This window comes from Scyliorhinus torazame, chromosome 4, assembly GCF_047496885.1.
Source record: "Scyliorhinus torazame isolate Kashiwa2021f chromosome 4, sScyTor2.1, whole genome shotgun sequence".
NCBI classification, from domain to species: domain Eukaryota; kingdom Metazoa; phylum Chordata; class Chondrichthyes; order Carcharhiniformes; family Scyliorhinidae; genus Scyliorhinus; species Scyliorhinus torazame.
The window spans coordinates 280,997,202-281,014,224 of record NC_092710.1 but is presented as its reverse complement, the minus strand read 5'-3'; the positions used below and the strand labels follow the sequence as shown (position 1 = coordinate 281,014,224).

Below are 17,023 nucleotides of genomic sequence, written 5' to 3'. Positions count from 1 at the left end.
AGCTAACCTGCATATATTTGGACACAACGGGGCAATTTAGCATGGCCAATCCATCTAACCTGCAAGTCCTTTTGGACTGTGGGAGGAAACTGGAGCATCCGGAGGAAACCCATGCAGACATGGGGAGAATGTGCAAACTCCACGCAGACAGTCACCAAATGCTGGAATCGAACCCGGGTTCCTGGCTCTGTGAGGCAGATAGCCACTGTGCCACCCAAAAATACAATAGTGAACCAGATGAGGTTTAACGACAATCAGTTATGCTTTCGTGGTCACTATTACTAAGACTGTCTTTCAATTCCAAATCCAAACTTACATTCCATCAACTGCCGTGGTGGGATTAGAACAAGTGTTCTCAGAGGATTCGCCTGGGCATCTGAATTACAAGCTCTGTGACATTACCAATACATTACCGTCGCTCTGCTTGAATTAGGAGCAGGAGTAGGCCATTCAGACCTGTGTGCCTGCTCCGCAATTCAACAATACTACAAATGATCTGATTGTGGCCTCAACACCACTTTCCTTCCTACCCACCTTACTCTTATTTCACTTATAAATCAAGAATGTATTTAATTCAGCCTCCGAACTATTCACTGACCCTGCCTCCAGCCCTCTCTGGAGAAGACAGTTCCCCAGATTTATGACTCCCTGAGAGAAAGAGATTCTTCCCATCTCCCTCTTAAATGGGAGACCCCTTATTTCTAAACTGTGTATTGGGGCTCTTAATTTACCTTCTAATAAGAGACGATAGTCCGGTTGATTGGAGATGTCAAAATACAATTTTATTCTAATTATTCGCTTGAATATACTTGGTTAAGAACTTAATCAAAACTTTAGAAATTAAATATCAAAAGATACATAAAAGGGTCAAACTCATGGCAAAAAGCACACAAAAGCATAAAGAAATCACTTTAAACACAAACAAATAGATAAATGATTCAAGAATTCAGGAAGAAGACCTTGACCACGAGGTCCTACGTTTAAGGGAATTCGTATCTCTGTTTTAATCCCTCATTTAATCTCATTGGTTTCTAATTCTCAGCTGAGACCTCCTGGTTTGTTCAAATGGATGTCTGTTGACTGGTGCCTATCAAGGCTAGCTCAGCGTCTGCTTGTGCAGTCTTAGGAAAATTACTGGATAGGTTTCTCACGCCACAGCTCAGCCCGGAGTCCTTGCTGGAACTGATAAATTGATACATTCTTATTGCTGAATACACTGGAATACAATGGCAGATTCATCATGTGAAACATTGACTGAAACAATGTCTGGATTCCCACAGTCTAATTCATTATGTGAAGCAATGACTGGATTCTCACAGTCAAGACACTTGTAATAATCTTTACCTCTCTGCTAAATGCATTCAATTAGCATCTAAAACTATCAATAAATCAATACTCTATCATTGTGTCTCCAAGTTCTAGTTTCTTCCACATAGAGAAAAATCATTTCATTATCTACTCTTTCAAGACCGTGCAGGATCTTGTATGTTTCAATAAGATCGCCTATTATTTTTCTAAACCCAAATGGATACAGGGTCTCCAACCTTTCCTCCATATAACCCCATCATACGAGTGAACCTTCCCTGTTCTGTTTCTAATGTAATATATTGTTTCTTACATTAGGAGACCAAACAGTATCTAGATCTGGTCTAATCACTACTGATTCAACTGGAGCAAACCAACCACACCTTTATATTCCACTCCCCTAGCAATAAGAACATTCCATATGCTTTCCTAATCACTTGTACCTGCAGACTAATTGCAGCATAATGGGTTAATAATTATAGTAATGAGATAATGATGTGTGTTGTGATGTAACAGGGAGATCAGCAATCATGTGCTAGAGACTTGGTTCAGATTCTTTATCTGAAACTCTTGGGGCTGATTAAGTTTTGGTTTTCACATTTATTCGGTTTTTAAATATATTGTGGGCTTGGCCTACTTAGAATAGCTTAAGCCTTGGCTAGCTACAGTCTACAAATGCTAGGTTGTTTCTCGATTTGCCATCACACACACTGGGCTGGCTTCTCCATCCCCCCCGCACCAAATTTCTGGTGCGGCATGCCATCGGGATCCTCCATTTCGCCGGCTGGTCAATGGGGTTTCCCATTGTGGGGCAGCCCCATGCCATCGGGAAACCCCCGGGCTGCCAGCAAAATGGAGAATCCCGGCGGCGCAGAATTCAGCCCCCGATTTCTTACCTGGTAACGCTTATGATCCTGTAATATAATACTGCATTGCTTTATTAACGTACAAATTAATTGCATAACCGGTTTAAACATTAAACAATTAAACATTCAGTTTTTGAATGTTTTCCGATGTACAGATAAAGGATATTCGACCGGTAGAGAAGTTGAAATAGTGTCCATACAAGAGTGATGTTCTTACTTTCGTGTCTTATCATGTATTTAGTGTAATAAAAGTAGTTTTAAAGAATCCTACCAAAGTCAGTCGAGTGCAGGGAAACCTTCCCAGTATAGATTAGGCCACAACATAAGCCACAAAACTTTTTTGTGATCAATGAACCAGGACATCAAAATCCCTTTATATATGGAGTTATGCAATCTTTCCCCATTTAAATAATATCCTTTTTTTATTCTTTCTGTCAAATTTCACATTTTTCCATATTATATTCCATCTTTCAAATTTTTGCCCACTCACTTAACCTATCTATATCCCTCTGCAGACTGCTGATGTCTTCTTCACAACTTGCTTTCGTACTTATCTTTGTGTCACCAGCAAGTTTAGCTGCCATACATTTGATCCTGTCACCCAGGTCATTGGTATAAATTGTAAATAGTTACAGCTCCAGCACTGATCCCTATGGCCCTCAACTTGTTACATCTTACAAACCCTAAAACAACCCATTTGTGTCTGCTCTCTGTTTCCTGGTAGCTAACATGAGACAAAACATAATTAAAATGAAATATTATCTTGAAATTTAGCTAGATAAGCTGTCTGCTTCCACCAAAATTCGGAGTTTTGCAGGTATGTGTTTATGGTTTATACAGAAGCAAAAAATAAGTGACCTTCGCATCTTTGCGAAATCAGATTGTAACCCTGAATATGATTGTAAGTCAAAATTGCCTGTCACGTTGAGAGTACACTGTTCTAGTCATATTAAAAATGGATGAAAAGTTATTGGGTAACTGACAGTATAGTTATTTATGAATGAATACATACTTAGTTAGTCCAGTTGCTCCTTTACAAAAAGTAATGGCCAGTTATGAGTGCAATTCCCAAAATACAGGTTACAAATGCTAACCAGAAAATAAAAGAAAATTAAATCTTCCAGTTTCTATAAACCAATTTTGGTGCCAATAAAAAAAGTCCCTCACAAACCCGCCAATTTTAAAATTTGCATCTCTGCACCAATGGTACACTGCCAGCGGCCACAAGCGAAGAGTGTGACTTCGGCCTCTGTGGAAGGAACGTTTGATCTCGAGAGTCGCCACTGAATCTGGCCAGCAGTCCTAGTAGCACTAGAACTCAATAGTGCTGTTGGAACTGCAGTCAGTCCCACGATGAAGACAGCATGAATCCCTGAGGGCATGATCTTTGGGTGGGGAGGAATAGGGAAGGGAGACAGGGGCACCGTTTCGGAAGCGATGCGGTGAGGCAGAAAGTGCAAGTATCACCTTGGGCAGGGGTGCATAAAGCAGCCTCCTCCCCCAGACGGTGAAATAGTGGACTCCCCTGCCCTCACCCTGGTGCACACAACTGCATTATGGCATGGTTAATGTAATATTTAGGTCAATCGGCTTGTTATCAAGCTCATGGGTCACTTTCTTTCTAAAATGGGGCGGTGAGCAACATCTTCCCATCAGCTATATTATGGAAAACTAACATATTGACATTAGGTTCATGACCCAATTCTTCACGCTGGATTTTACATGTACGCGGGACAGCAGCAGTTCCATTTGCAAACATAAAAATCCTAGCCATTGAATATACCTGTCAATAGAAAGTAGCTGTGTGAGAACAATACTGAATTAGTTCTGAAACAGAAGGGTGCTTTCTGCCACAAACATATCATCATAGACATTATTTTTTCTGTACTCCATAGTGAACATAAGGCATAAGTTTATGATTTTGTTACAAATAGTCTTTGGAGGAATTCTTTTCCCTTGCTTGAGTGCAGATAAAAGCAATCAAATCTTCAATATCAACTTTATTCCTGTGTGATGTGTTGCATTCCCCATCGAGACTGGTAACTTCTAAAAAGAGATATGGATTTCCCAGTGACCAACAAGTTCACATTTTAAAGGGCAGCACGGTGGCGCATTGGTAGCACTGCAGTCTCACGGCGCCGAGGTCCCAGGTTCAATCCCGGCTCTGGGTCACTGTCCGTGTGGAGTTTGCACCTTCACCCCGTGTTTGCGTGGGTTTCGCCCCCACAACCCAAAGATGTGCAAGGTAGGTGGATTGAACACGCTAAATTGCCCCTTAATTGGAAAAATATTAATTGGGTGCTCTAAATTTATGGGGAAAAAATAAAAAGTTCACATTTTAAGACTTTCACTGAAACAAGCAACCTTAAATCAACATCGACTAAATATTTCTTGTTCACCAATTAATACACTAAAGAGGAGATCTTGTGGTAGCACCCCTACCGCTAGACTAGAAGTTCTGGGTTCAAGTCCAACACCAGGACTTGGTGGCCATGGAAGGAGTAGTCATAACATGGCTCAATGGGCGGAATCAGCTCCGGAATCTTTCCACCACACCCCTACTATTCCCCAAAGGGTAAACAGGTGTGTGTGAAGATACACTAAAAGAAAATACACTAAACCGCAGAAAACCTATCCTCCTTTAATTTCTTAATATGGCAGAAAACCTCACACTGTATTTATATTTTACACTGCGCTCTCCACAGACAGGTAGTCTTTATTTAAGTCAAAGTCCTACTGGCATTAACTGGGACCCTTCTCCCTGCCTTGCCGAGGTGAATATTCCAGTGTCCTTTTAAACAGGTTCTTCTTCACTGAACCCATTAGCATAATTGAATGGATCCCCTATTGTCAGGTTCCCCTGGAGATTCCATGGTCTCTAACGTTTCACAATTCTTAATTCCTCAAAAGTAGTTCCAATCTGGCATCTTCCATCCTCACCAACTATTTACCCAGAAACAGTCCTTTTCTTCTGCATGGCATAAGGGCACTGTGTGAGTCTACTCCCTCCCACCAAATCCTTTGGTTTTTCTGGCTCTGAGACTCTGCAGCAGTAAGACCAGTTGCTTTTCCTTTGTGTCTAGCTGTTAAAGGTGACTTTAAATAACATTTGAGCTGGGCCCACTGTCCCCATGGAAACCAGGATACATGGATTCATCGCAAGGCAGAATTCAGCACAACTTCACACCATTCAATTCTAGGGCATTCTGTTTCACTTTAAAAGAGTCCATTTAAAACATAAGACTGCTAGACTTTACAAGATGGTTAAGAGTGGCCTTGCTCATTTGTATTTCACACATTACAGTTTGTTGGAGGTGCTTTCTGATCACATGAATGCTGAAATTTCTGCTGGAACTGTCTCATCCAAGCAAGATGCCATGGATTACATTACATGGACCTACTTTTTTCGACGTCTTATCATGAATCCCAGGTCAGTAATGATACCCTTCTATTGCATAGTTGGTTCCGATCGGGCAAATTTACTTGCTGCATTTACCTATCAAGCTACACAGTTTTTAAATCATCATTTAAAACTTGGCACCAGCGTCGTATCCGACAACATTTTAGCCAAAGTGATGCATTCTAAATTTAACACTGTGCTGCACTCTGAAGTTTTTTTGCCGGGGCAAAGCATTAGACAGTACTGTCTGTCAGATAACTGAAAACTTTGGGATGAGAGAGAACATGTTTCTGTTTGCATACAAAACAAAGTCAGATCAAGGTTGGCTAGCTACAAAAAAGGATGATGAAGAGAATGAAGCTTTTCACAGTTCATTGAGGAGATATACATACATAGATACATACAAGATAGGAGCAAGAGGAGGCCTTTTGGCCCTTCAAGCCTGCTCTGCCATTCATCACGATCATGGCTGATCATCCAACTCAATAGCCTAATCCTGCTTTCTCCCCATAGCCTTTGATCCCATTCTTCCCAAGTGCTATATCTAGCCGCCTCTTGAATATATTCAACGTTTTAGCATCAACTACTTCTTGTAGTAATGAATTCCACAGACTCACCACTCCCTGTGTGAAGAAATGTCTCCTTATCTCTGTTTGAAATGGTTTACTCTGAATCCTCAGACTGTGATCCTCAGAATGTCACAGATGGAAAATCCAAAAGACTTTGGGCTGAATTTTCATGTAGAAGAGCACAAGTTATTGAAACCTGCAAGGTGACAGCGTGTCTTCTACAGTGCAGAAGGAGAGTCTGCAACGACCCTCTGAAAGAGAACCCTACCGAGGCCAACTCCCTCATAAACCCCACCTGACCTTTGAGTACAATGGTTCAATTTTAGCATGGCCAATCCACTTAACCTGCACATCTTTGGACTGTGGGAGGAAACCGGAGCACCCGGGGGAAACCCACGCAAACTTCACACACGGACAGTCATTCAAGGCCGGAATTGAACCCGGATTCCTGCCGCTGTGAGGCAGCAGTGCTAATTACTGTGCACCATGCTGCCTTCTAACTTGATGACTTCCACTTTTGACACCAGCACATTAGGGTGTCTGCACAGAACCCCTCAGAAAAGTTGGGTTGTCAATTTCTCATTGCTAATCGCTCATAGTAACATACTGTTTTCACTTTAACACGGATGCCAGAGGTTTTTTCAGTCTTCATGAAACTTACCTGTGAAACCGAAATGATTATGTAGTGATAATTGAAAGGGCTGAAGCAATCTCTGTCACAAGTACTCAGAGCAACTTTCTTGCCTGTTGGTGGAAAAAAGTTTGTTAAGAGGCTACTTTGCACAAAAGGATACTTCATACACTTTGCCTGTTTGCTTTGTCACATGCAGACGGGTATACTGTTGCTACCTGTGGTGAGCACCAAGATGGCTAGCAATACTACTGAACAGCAACGAGACGTGCAACTCATTGTGGGCAACACCCATGAAACAGGGTCTGTGGCCAGAGGTAAAACCAGAAAATGCTGAAAATACTGAGTAGTTCAGGCAGCATCTTTGGAGAAAAGTGCAGGTTTCCTACAGGCAGAGGATCAGATCCTTGACATGCCGGAGCACTATTATCTCAGGCAGCTCAGGATGTCACGTCAAGTGATGTCAGCCTCCTTGAGTCTCCTGGACCTGGGGCCACACTTTAGCAGTGGATGTCAGAGTCACTACTGTCTTCAACTTTTTTGTCTCTGGATCCATCGAGGACTTTGCCGCAGATATGGCCAGGATCTCCCATAGGGCAGGGTGCAAATGCATAAGACTGGTGACTGATGGATTGTTTGTCAGGGCCACAGATTATGGGTGCGATCCACTGGCCACGTTGTGCGCTTGCTCAAGCGCGTGCGGCCGGTGAATCCCGGGAGAGGCTTCTCGCAGGCTTCCTGGCAGTCTTCATGCCTCGCGGGATCCACCCAAGGCCCGCAAAGCGTCGGAATCTGCAGCACGCCCAAAAGAAGCGAGACCAAATTCAGTGAATTTAGCTGATATCTACCGGCCTCTTGGGCTCTACCAACCCCCATTGAGGCTGCAGCCAAGCGCGGTTCAGCACTGGTCCACACAAACGTGCACCAGGCGGAACAGCACCTGGGGGGAGGTCTCCCAGACCATCAGAGACCCCTGATTGTCAGGGTCAGTGCAGTGGCTCCCTGGCCCACCCCCTGGAATGCAGGCACCTTGGCACTGCCCAGCTGGCACCTTGGCACTGTCCTCTGGCACTGCCAAGGTGCCTGGGTGGCACTGCCCAGGTGCAAAGGTGGCAGTGCAAGGGTGCCCGGGTGACACTGCCAAGTTTCAGGAGCTGAGGGGTCCATGCTCATGAAAGGAGGGTGGAGGGGGGTCTGAAGGGTAGGGGTTGTGCAGGGCAGGTAAGTATGGGCCTCTGGGAGGTTTGGGGGTTGATGGGTGGGGTCCTGTAAGGGGATGCGGGGGGCCTGAAGTTGGGGGGAATCCCCATAGAACGGGGTGTCCTCACTTGTGGGGGTGCGGGGGGTGGGGCATGAATTCCATAGCAGGGTGTGGGGTAGTGCCCATCTGTGGGGACCCATAGATGGAGAGTGTGGAGGACCGGGAAACTCACTTAGAGATCAGGGCACCCTTTCAAAATGGTGGCCGGATCTCTGAGTTCAGCTCCTCAGTGCAGAAAAAGATTCTGTGTGGGCTAAACCAGTGAGAAACTCCCCCAGGCCCAATAAAAGTGACTAAGTGTCATTGGATAGCAGTGGGGAACTCGCCGGTAGTGCCGGCTGGAAACTCCCTGAAAAACGCACACCACAAATGAACCTAGAAAGTTTTCCGTTGAACCATGCCCTATGTCACCTTTACCACTGATGCCAGTCAGAGTGAGCAGGTGGTCTGGCTTCGCATAGCTGGTTAGTTTTCCACAGGTAGAGGCCATCATTGTCTGCGCACATGTGACAATCAGAACCTGACAGAATGACCAGGAGTACATGTCAACTGCAAGGGCTTCCACTCCATTAATGTGCAACTGATAGCAATCACAAAAAGATGTTCATCTTGATGTGCACAAGATCCCCAGGCATTGCCCTGATGCTTTTACAATGGCACAAAGAAGACCCATTGTGCTTGCGCCAATAGAAAAGAGATCTCCAGCTCCAGGTCTATCGCGCTGTAGCTTACTGTACTTCAAGTTCACGCTCAAATACCTTTTAAATGCAATGAGCATGTGTGCCTCTATCATCCTTTCAGGCAATGAGTTCCAGATCCCTACCGCCCTCCGTGTGAAAAATAAATTCTCTTCAACTCCCTCTAATCCTTTTACCAATTATTTTAAATATATACCCCCTGGTTATTGACCTCTCTGAGGAAACGAAGTACTTCCAATTCACTTTATCAAAGTCCCTTATAATTTTATGCAGCACAGTTAAATATCTCCTCAACGTCTTCTCTTCCAAAGAAAATAATCCTTCCTATCCAATCTTTCCTCATGACTAGAATTCTCCATTCCTAGCATCATCATCATAAATCTCCTCTGTAACCTTGCTACTGCAATTACATCCTTTGTATAATGCAGTAACCAGAGCTGTACACATTACTCTTGCTGTAGCAGTGCAAGCTCCCAGATCGCTTTAAGGGATGGCTGGTAGACAACTTGGTTCATTACATCTGTGAGAAATACCACCATTGAAGCCCACAAATGCTACAATGAATTCCATCTTGCCCCAGATGTGTGCTTGAACAGGATATCAATATGCTGAAGATGCGCTTCAGGTGCCTGGACGGATCTGCGGCTTCCTTCGGTAAACACCAGCCCGGGTCAGCAGGATAGTTGTGGTTCCTGTCCTCTGCACATTTCACAACAGCAAAGGCTAGGACCTATGGAAGAAATAAGTCAAAGAGCTCAGATCTGTCAGCTCGCTGGCACAGTGATTAACACACTGCTGCCTCACAGCACCAGGCACCCGGGTTCAATTCCGGCCTTGGGTGACTGTGTGGAGTTTGCACGTTCTTCCAATGTCTGTGTGGGATTCCTCCCACAGTTCAAAGACGTGCAGGTTAGGTGAATTGGCCATGCTAAATTTGCCCCTTAGTGTAAAAAGATGTGCAGGTTAGTGGGGGGGTGAGTGAGCCTAGGTAAGTTGCTCTTGCAAAACGTCGGTGCAGACTCGATGGACCTTCTGCACAGTAGGAATTCTTTGATTCTACGATTCCTCGGGCAATTTGGAGTGAAAGCTGAAGAGCAGGAAAATGATGTTGGAAATACACCCCAGCTGCTCACAATGCTTTGCACCAGTTGGCACACATCGCCAGAAAATGCAACGGCCACTTTTTCATCTCCTCCCACCTCTATCCCATAAATGTCACTGATGCCAAGCAGACCTGCAACCAACCATCGCTTGAACATTCTCGCCCACCCTTCCTAAGACCTTTCCTTTATTCATTTTTATTATCAGTTATCTTGGCACTGAATGTTTCCTTTCCTCAGCCACGCCACCTCTCTCCTCCATTAAAACCATTCCTTAAAATCCATCTTGGCACTAAAAGGTAGCACAGTGGTTAGCACTGTTGCTTCACAGCACCAGGGACCCGGGTTCGATTCCCGGCTTGGGTCACTGTCTGTACGGAGTCTGCATGTTCTTCCCGTGTCTGCGTGGGTTTCCTCTGGGCACTCCGGGGTTTCCCCCCACAAGTCCTGAAAGACGTACTTAGGTGAATTGGACAAAAGAATTCTCCCTCTGTGTACCTAACAGGTGCCGGAATTGGCAACTAGGGGATTTTCACAGTAACTTCATTGCAGTGTTAATGTCAGCCTACTTTTAATACTAATAAAGATTATTATAATTATTATTATAAATGTTTCCTTTACTAAGCCATGCCACCTCTCTCCTCCATTAAAAACATTCCTTAAAATCTATCTTGGCACTAAATGTTTCTTTTCCTGAGCCTCGCCACCTCTCTCCTCCATTAAACCATTCCTTAAAATCTACCCCAGTGACCAAGCTTCAGATCATCTTTCCTAATGCCTCCTCCTTGGGCTGTGTATAAGTTTTGTTTTCTGGTTATCTTCCAATGATTGCAAGTTGTTGTTAGTTTAAACAGATGTTTTTACAAGGCACAATAAGAACAGCAGCCGCAGATGCTAAGAAGCAGAGGAAAACCAGTCGTCTTTGTCGCTGTTTTTAAAACTTATGGTTTTCACTTGTCTGCCCTCCTGATTGCAGGCGACCTCAACTGTGAGAGATCCAAGCGACCAAAGCATATTCTAAAAACTAACCAGAATACAATGTATTTTTAGGGGGAGGGGTTAAAGTACTTCTACATATGGTTTGCAGTTGCACAATGAATAGATTCCAGATGGGAGATACCAGAAAAATGTTACCTTCTGTAAGCAAATTCTACTCATTATTTTAAAGGAATTTCCTATCAGCTAGGTGTTCCCCATAAACAAAATAGTTTCATTGCATCATTTTGAAAACAAATGTAGACAGTAATGAGTTAGAAACAAAGGAACTGGAGTAAAGGAGACAAATTTATCCCCAAGACCTGTTTTCACCATTCAATGAATGACCTGCAGCCTAATTTCATATTACTCACCGTTGCCCCATATTAGTTAACAGGTTTGATTAACAAAATCTGTCAATCTCAAATTTAAAGTTAACAATTGATCTAACATCAATTTGTATAAGAGAGTTCCAAACTTCCAGTGTAGAAGTGTTTTCCAATTTCATTTTTAAATTGGTTTATCAAGTGGTCTCCAATAGATCAACTTTAAAAAAAAAATGTAAGTACCCAATTATTTTTTTCCCAATTATCGTGGCCAATCCAGACATGGGAAGAATGTGCAAACTCTATACGGACAGTGATCCAGGGCTGGGATTCGAACCTGGGCCTCAGCGCCGCAGTCCAAGTGCTAATCACCGCGCCACATGACTCACTCCAGAAGCTCAATTTGACCTGGCCAAATACTATTATTGTAATCAAAGATTACAAGTCCCGCTTCCCATCTATTGACTCTGCCCACACCTCCCGCTGCCTTGGGAAAGCGGGCAGCATAATCAAAGACCCCTCCCACCCTGCTTACTCACTCTTCCAACTTCTTCCATCGGGAAGGAGATACAAAAGTCTGAGAATCACAGATTCAGAAACAGCTTCTTCCCCACTGTACCAGATTCTTAAACCCTCTTATGGAGTGAACTGATTAATACTACACTACTGTATGCTTCACCTGATGCCGGTGTCTATTGTCATGTGAGAGTACTTTTAAGAAATGGGTGTTTATCAGTGATGTCAGAGTGTGGGCGGAGCTGGGCTGTCTGTCAACTTTTTACTTTTGTTTTAGGCAGTTTGCTGCAGGGTGTGTTTCAGTTTCGTTTTCAGTGTTGGAGCTGAAGCCAGACAAAGCAGGTGTACTGTTGATCTCTCTGCCATGAAAAGACTATCTCTTGATCATTTGGTGAATTCAGAATTATAAGTGTTCTCAGTAGTGAATGGAAACCTGATGTGCTTCTGTTAAAAGGTGTTTCTTTTGTCTTCTGGATGTTGTTTGGGAAGTTATTAAGGATTACTTAGTGTTGTATTCTTTGGGGTTTGATGGTTGCTAATATGTTCACTATGTTTTAAAAAGGTTAACTTGAGTTCATAGAATAACCATTGTTTACTTTAAAAACATTGCTTTACTTTAAATACTTTTTCATTTCTGCTGTACCACACCTGTAGAGTGGGCCGTGTGCTCCCCATACCACAATTTATTAAAGGTTGTGGGTCAGGTGAACTCCATGATACACTTTGGGGTTCTCTAAACCCTGGCCCATAACACTGTATTTACCTTGTGTACCTTGTGTTGCCCTATTACGTATTTTCTTTTCATGGACTAAATGTTTGAACTGCACTCAGAACAATACTCTTCACTGTACCTCGATACACGTGACAATGAACAAATCCAAATCCAAAGTTAAACAAATATTCCAATGCAAGGAAATTACATTTCTTGTATTTTTTTGCTTAATTATTGGAAAGCCTTTAGCAGCCTTTAGTCAAGGTACTTCTGATTTGGTCCGTGGTTAGGGAAAGGAGAGTGTCATTGCAGTGAGGCAGTTATGAGAACCCAGAAAGTAGCAATAGAGGAACCTCAGCCTTGCAGTCATACAACAGGTTTAATGTTCTTATACTTTGTGTGGATGGTGCAGGGAGGATCAGTAAACTGAACATGGCAACATGGTGCAGGGAAACTCATATGGAGGAGGTAAAAAGGAATGTAGCTATAGTTGGGCGGCACGGTAACACAGTGGTTAGCACTGTTGTTTCACAGTGCCAGAGACCCGGGTTCGATTCCTGGCTTGGGTCACTGTCTGTGCGGAGTCTGCACATTCTCCCCGTGCCTGCGTGGGTTTCCTCCGGGTGCTCCGGTTTCCTCCCTCAAGTCCAGAAAGACGTGCTTGTTAGGTGATTTAGAAATTCTGAATTCTCCCTCAGTGTACCCGAACAGGCGTCAGAATGTTGCGACTAGGGGATTTTCACAGTAACTTTGCAGTGTTGATGTCAGCCTGCTTGTGACACTAATAAAGATTATTATTAGGAGGGGTCACACCGTTCTCTGCATCTGAGAATGTTAGTCCCGAAGGCTATGTTGCATGCCAAATGTCAGTGCTAAGGACATTTCCTCTTGAGTATGATATGTTAGCCATTACAGAGACAAAGAGCGGGATTCTCCCGAATCCCCGCGATGGCCCGACGGCGGCATAAAAAGCGGCGCAAACTACTCGGGTGTGTCGGGCTGACCGTACTTCTGGGGGCTTGGACGGCGCCGCAGGGGTTTACGCCGTGCCAACCGGCGACGAAGGGCCAGCGCAAGTTGGCGCATGCACAGAACCTCCGGCGTGGTTCCGCGCAGACCGGACAGCTTATTCTAGCGCATGCGCAGGGGCTGTCTTCTCCGCGCCAGAGCCCTGCAGGGTCCGGCGGGGAAGGAAGGAGTGCCCCCACGGCACAGGCCTGCCCGCAGATTGGTGGGCCCCGATCGCGGGTCAGGCCATCATGCCCCCACCCCCGGGGCCGGATCCCCCCATGCCCCACCCGAGGACCGCACCAGCCGGCCTACCAGCCACGTCCCGACATGTGGGACCATGTCCAACCCACGCCGGCGGGACTGGCCAGAAACCAACGGCCGCTCGGCCCATCGGGTACCTGGAGAATTTTCAATGGTGGTTGATATTTCAGAATGACAAGAAGAAAGTAAAGGAGGAGAGATAGTTCTGATAATTAAAGTCGAGATCAGTGCAGTAAAGAGAAATGATCTTAGTTCAGAGTAGCAAAATACAGAATCATCTTCGGAGAAGATAAGAAGTAGCTAATGGAAGAAGTCACTGGTGGGAGTTAGTTTGTAGGTTTTCCAATAATAGATACATTGTAGAGCAGATACATCAAGAGGTAATGTAGGAAAGTGACTAATAATCATGAGAGATTTTAATCTTACAGATTGAACAAATCAAATTGCCAAAAATAGTCTGGAGGTTGAGTTCATAGAATGTATTCATAACTGTTGCTTAGAACAATCCGTTCTGGCACCAACCAGGAAACAGGCTGTTTTAAACCTGGTAATGTGTAAAATGACAGGATTAATTAATGATCACATAGTAAAGAATCCTCTCGGTAAAACCATAAAACATAGGAGCAGAATTAGGCCACTCAGCCCATTGAGTCTGCTCTGTCATTCAATCATGGCTAATATTTTTCTTATCCCCATTCTCCTGCCTTCTCCCCATAACCCCTGACCCCCTTATTGATCAAAAACCTATCTAACTCTGTCTTAAAGACACTCAGTGATTTGGCCTCCTCAGCCTTCTGTGGCAAAGAGTTCCACAGATTCATCACCCTCTGGCTGAAGAAATTCCTCCTCATTTCTGTTTTAAAGGATCGTCCCTTTAGTCTGAGATGGTCCCTTTAGTCTGGCCCTGGGGGGTGCCCCCATGGTGGCCTGGCCCGCGATTGGATTCCACCGATTCGCGGGCAGGCCTCTGCCATAGGGGCACTCTTCCTCCGTGCTGGCTGGTGTACCGGTCCACAATGGCCGTCGTGGAGATGAACCCCTCCCCCTGCGCATGCGCTGGGATGACACCAGCACACGCTGGCGCTCCCGCGCATGCGCCAACTCGCGCTGGCCGGAGGAGGCCCTTCGGCGCCGGCTGGCGTGGTGCCAAGCCCCTTGCGTGCCGGCTGGCACAGCGCAAAACCACTCAGTCGCCGGCCTAGCCCCTGAAGGTGCGGAGGATTCCGCACCTTCGGGGCGGCCCGATGCCGGAGTGGTTCACGCCACTCCTTCGCCCCGGAGTTGCCCGCCCCACCAGTTTCCGAAGAATCCCGCCCCATGGCCCTTTGTGCTTCTGATTTCCGAAGCATCTTCCCATTTTGAAAATAGCCTATGCCTCCATTTCTCCTTCTAAAGTGTTTTAAAGTAAGAATAATTCTAACATGATAAATTCTAACATGATAAAATTTCTCATTTAGTTTGAGCGTGAGAAATTTCAGTCTGAATCTAGTATCTTAACCTTGTATTGCCTTTATTTATGTTTATGAGGACAGAGTTGGCAAAGTTTCCACAAGTATATATAAAGTGAATGAGTAGATAAAGCGAGGGTAGATTCCTTAGAGGATGAGACTGAAGAATTGGTCATGGGAAACAAAGAAATGACAGAGGCTTTGACCAAGTATTTTCCATCTGTCTTCACAGCAAAAAACATTAAAATATTCCAAGAATAGTAGAAAAGAGGACAGAAGGAAGGGGGGAACTTAAAACAATCACAACCTCTAGCGAGAGAGTACAAGTGAAACGAATGGGCTAGATGAGGCTGGCAATAATCCTGGACTAAATTGCCTGCAGCCTAGTATATTAAAGGAAATGGCATGATTATAATCTTCCTAAATTCCCTAGATTCAGAAAAGGTACCAGCATATATGCTGAGAGGATTTTTTTCACTCATACAGAACCAAGCCCTAGGGAGCACAGTTTAAAAATAAGGGGTCACTCATTTAAGATGATGGGGAAGAGGAAAATATGGTTATTAGTGTTCGGAATGGGTTAACAGACCTTCCAAATAAATACTAATTTGATGTCAATTATATATAAATGTCACTGATATATAAAAGGGTTACAGGTGGCACTATTTGTTGGTGAAGATTTGTGTGTGAAGTTGGATCAAAGTAATCAAGGTGTTTTTAGGAGAAGCAGAACTCTGGTCTCCTTTACTTTACAGCAACCCAAAAGCTTAAACAATTAGTCTGCAATTTCTCCCACAGAGAACTGTGGGTCGTTGAATATACTCAAGGCTGACAGATCTTTGATTAACAAGTGATTCAAGGATTAAGGGGAAAAGGAAAGTCGAGTTAAGGCAACAATTAGATCAGCCATTATTTTATCGAATGGCAGAGCAGGCCTGATGGGCCTACTCCTGATTCTATTATAATCTTATGATCTGAGGCAAGGGGAGGTGGCAAGCAATTGCTGAGAATATGGGAGAAATTGGGTTGGGCATGAGATTAAACAGGACGTACAGTAAGCAAGAGGCAAAAGACACATTCAGGATAAACTACATGACAGAGAGGACAGCAAATTAAGAAAAGAGGGAAGGACTACTAAGAGGAGGAATATGGTCATATACTAATTGGTGAGGGTAATGTTGAAGGTGTAGGTTTGACTCGGTAAATAGCATTCTCAGCACAGAGTCATAAGGTTGTGGGGTCTCATACCCCAACTTAAGGATTTTAACTATTTATTCCCATACTTTGATGCAATTCTGAAGGAATTGTCTTTGGGTTAAGACATTAAATCAAGAGCCCATCTCTACCCATCTCTACCTATTGTATGTGCAGCAGTTTCAGATACTTTTGAGGTCAATGATCAGCCACTATATATAAGTGCCAATCTTATTTTCTTCCTTTCAAGGTATAGCAGCCTTGAAACTATTATTTTAGATTTTGAAAACCACCTGATCAATTTGTTAAATTGAGAACATGAAATTACAGCTACCTGGTGAAGCTGTTTTTCTTCAAATGTCTTTGAGATGCTAAATTCTAATCTTTTGGGATTCTTTCACCCAATTTCAAATAATATTCCCTACCTCACTGGTTATAATTCAAACCTCCAAGTTTTCTTCAACTTTAAAGCTAAAATGACTTGTTCCACATCCTCACTGGTAATTATAACACTTGCATTTATAATTATCTTGAAGTGTATCACACAATGATTTAAGGATAGAAAAAAGATGATGTATACACCATATGGGCCATTTATTAATGTTCTATTAAAAACCTCTTGCTTACACTTGTAAACCTGGTGCAGATGTGTTAAACCAATCTGCAATATTGTGTTGCAGTTTTATGACCCAATTATGTGCTAATTCGAATGAGATTGCTTAATCATTCATCTCATCACTTCATTGTACG

General features: G+C 43.9%; 1 protein-coding gene and 1 long non-coding RNA gene across 6 annotated transcripts in view; one reads left to right on the top strand and one right to left on the bottom strand.

Annotated features, from left to right (window-relative positions):
• Positions 1-17,023, bottom strand: part of LOC140410975 (uncharacterized) — a 251,362-nt gene that overhangs the window by 55,968 nt on the left and 178,371 nt on the right. For both annotated transcript variants that reach the window (XR_011940771.1, XR_011940772.1), the window contains exon 2: positions 6,802-6,884. This is a non-coding gene — a long non-coding RNA (uncharacterized lncRNA). The remainder of the gene's footprint in view (positions 1-6,801; positions 6,885-17,023) is intronic.
• ascc3 (activating signal cointegrator 1 complex subunit 3) overlaps positions 1-17,023 on the top strand; it is an 813,859-nt gene that overhangs the window by 661,542 nt on the left and 135,294 nt on the right. For all 4 annotated transcript variants that reach the window (XM_072499844.1, XM_072499840.1, XM_072499842.1 and 1 more), the window contains one exon: positions 5,476-5,601. In XM_072499844.1, the coding sequence (XP_072355945.1) occupies positions 5,476-5,601 (126 nt within the window). The remainder of the gene's footprint in view (positions 1-5,475; positions 5,602-17,023) is intronic.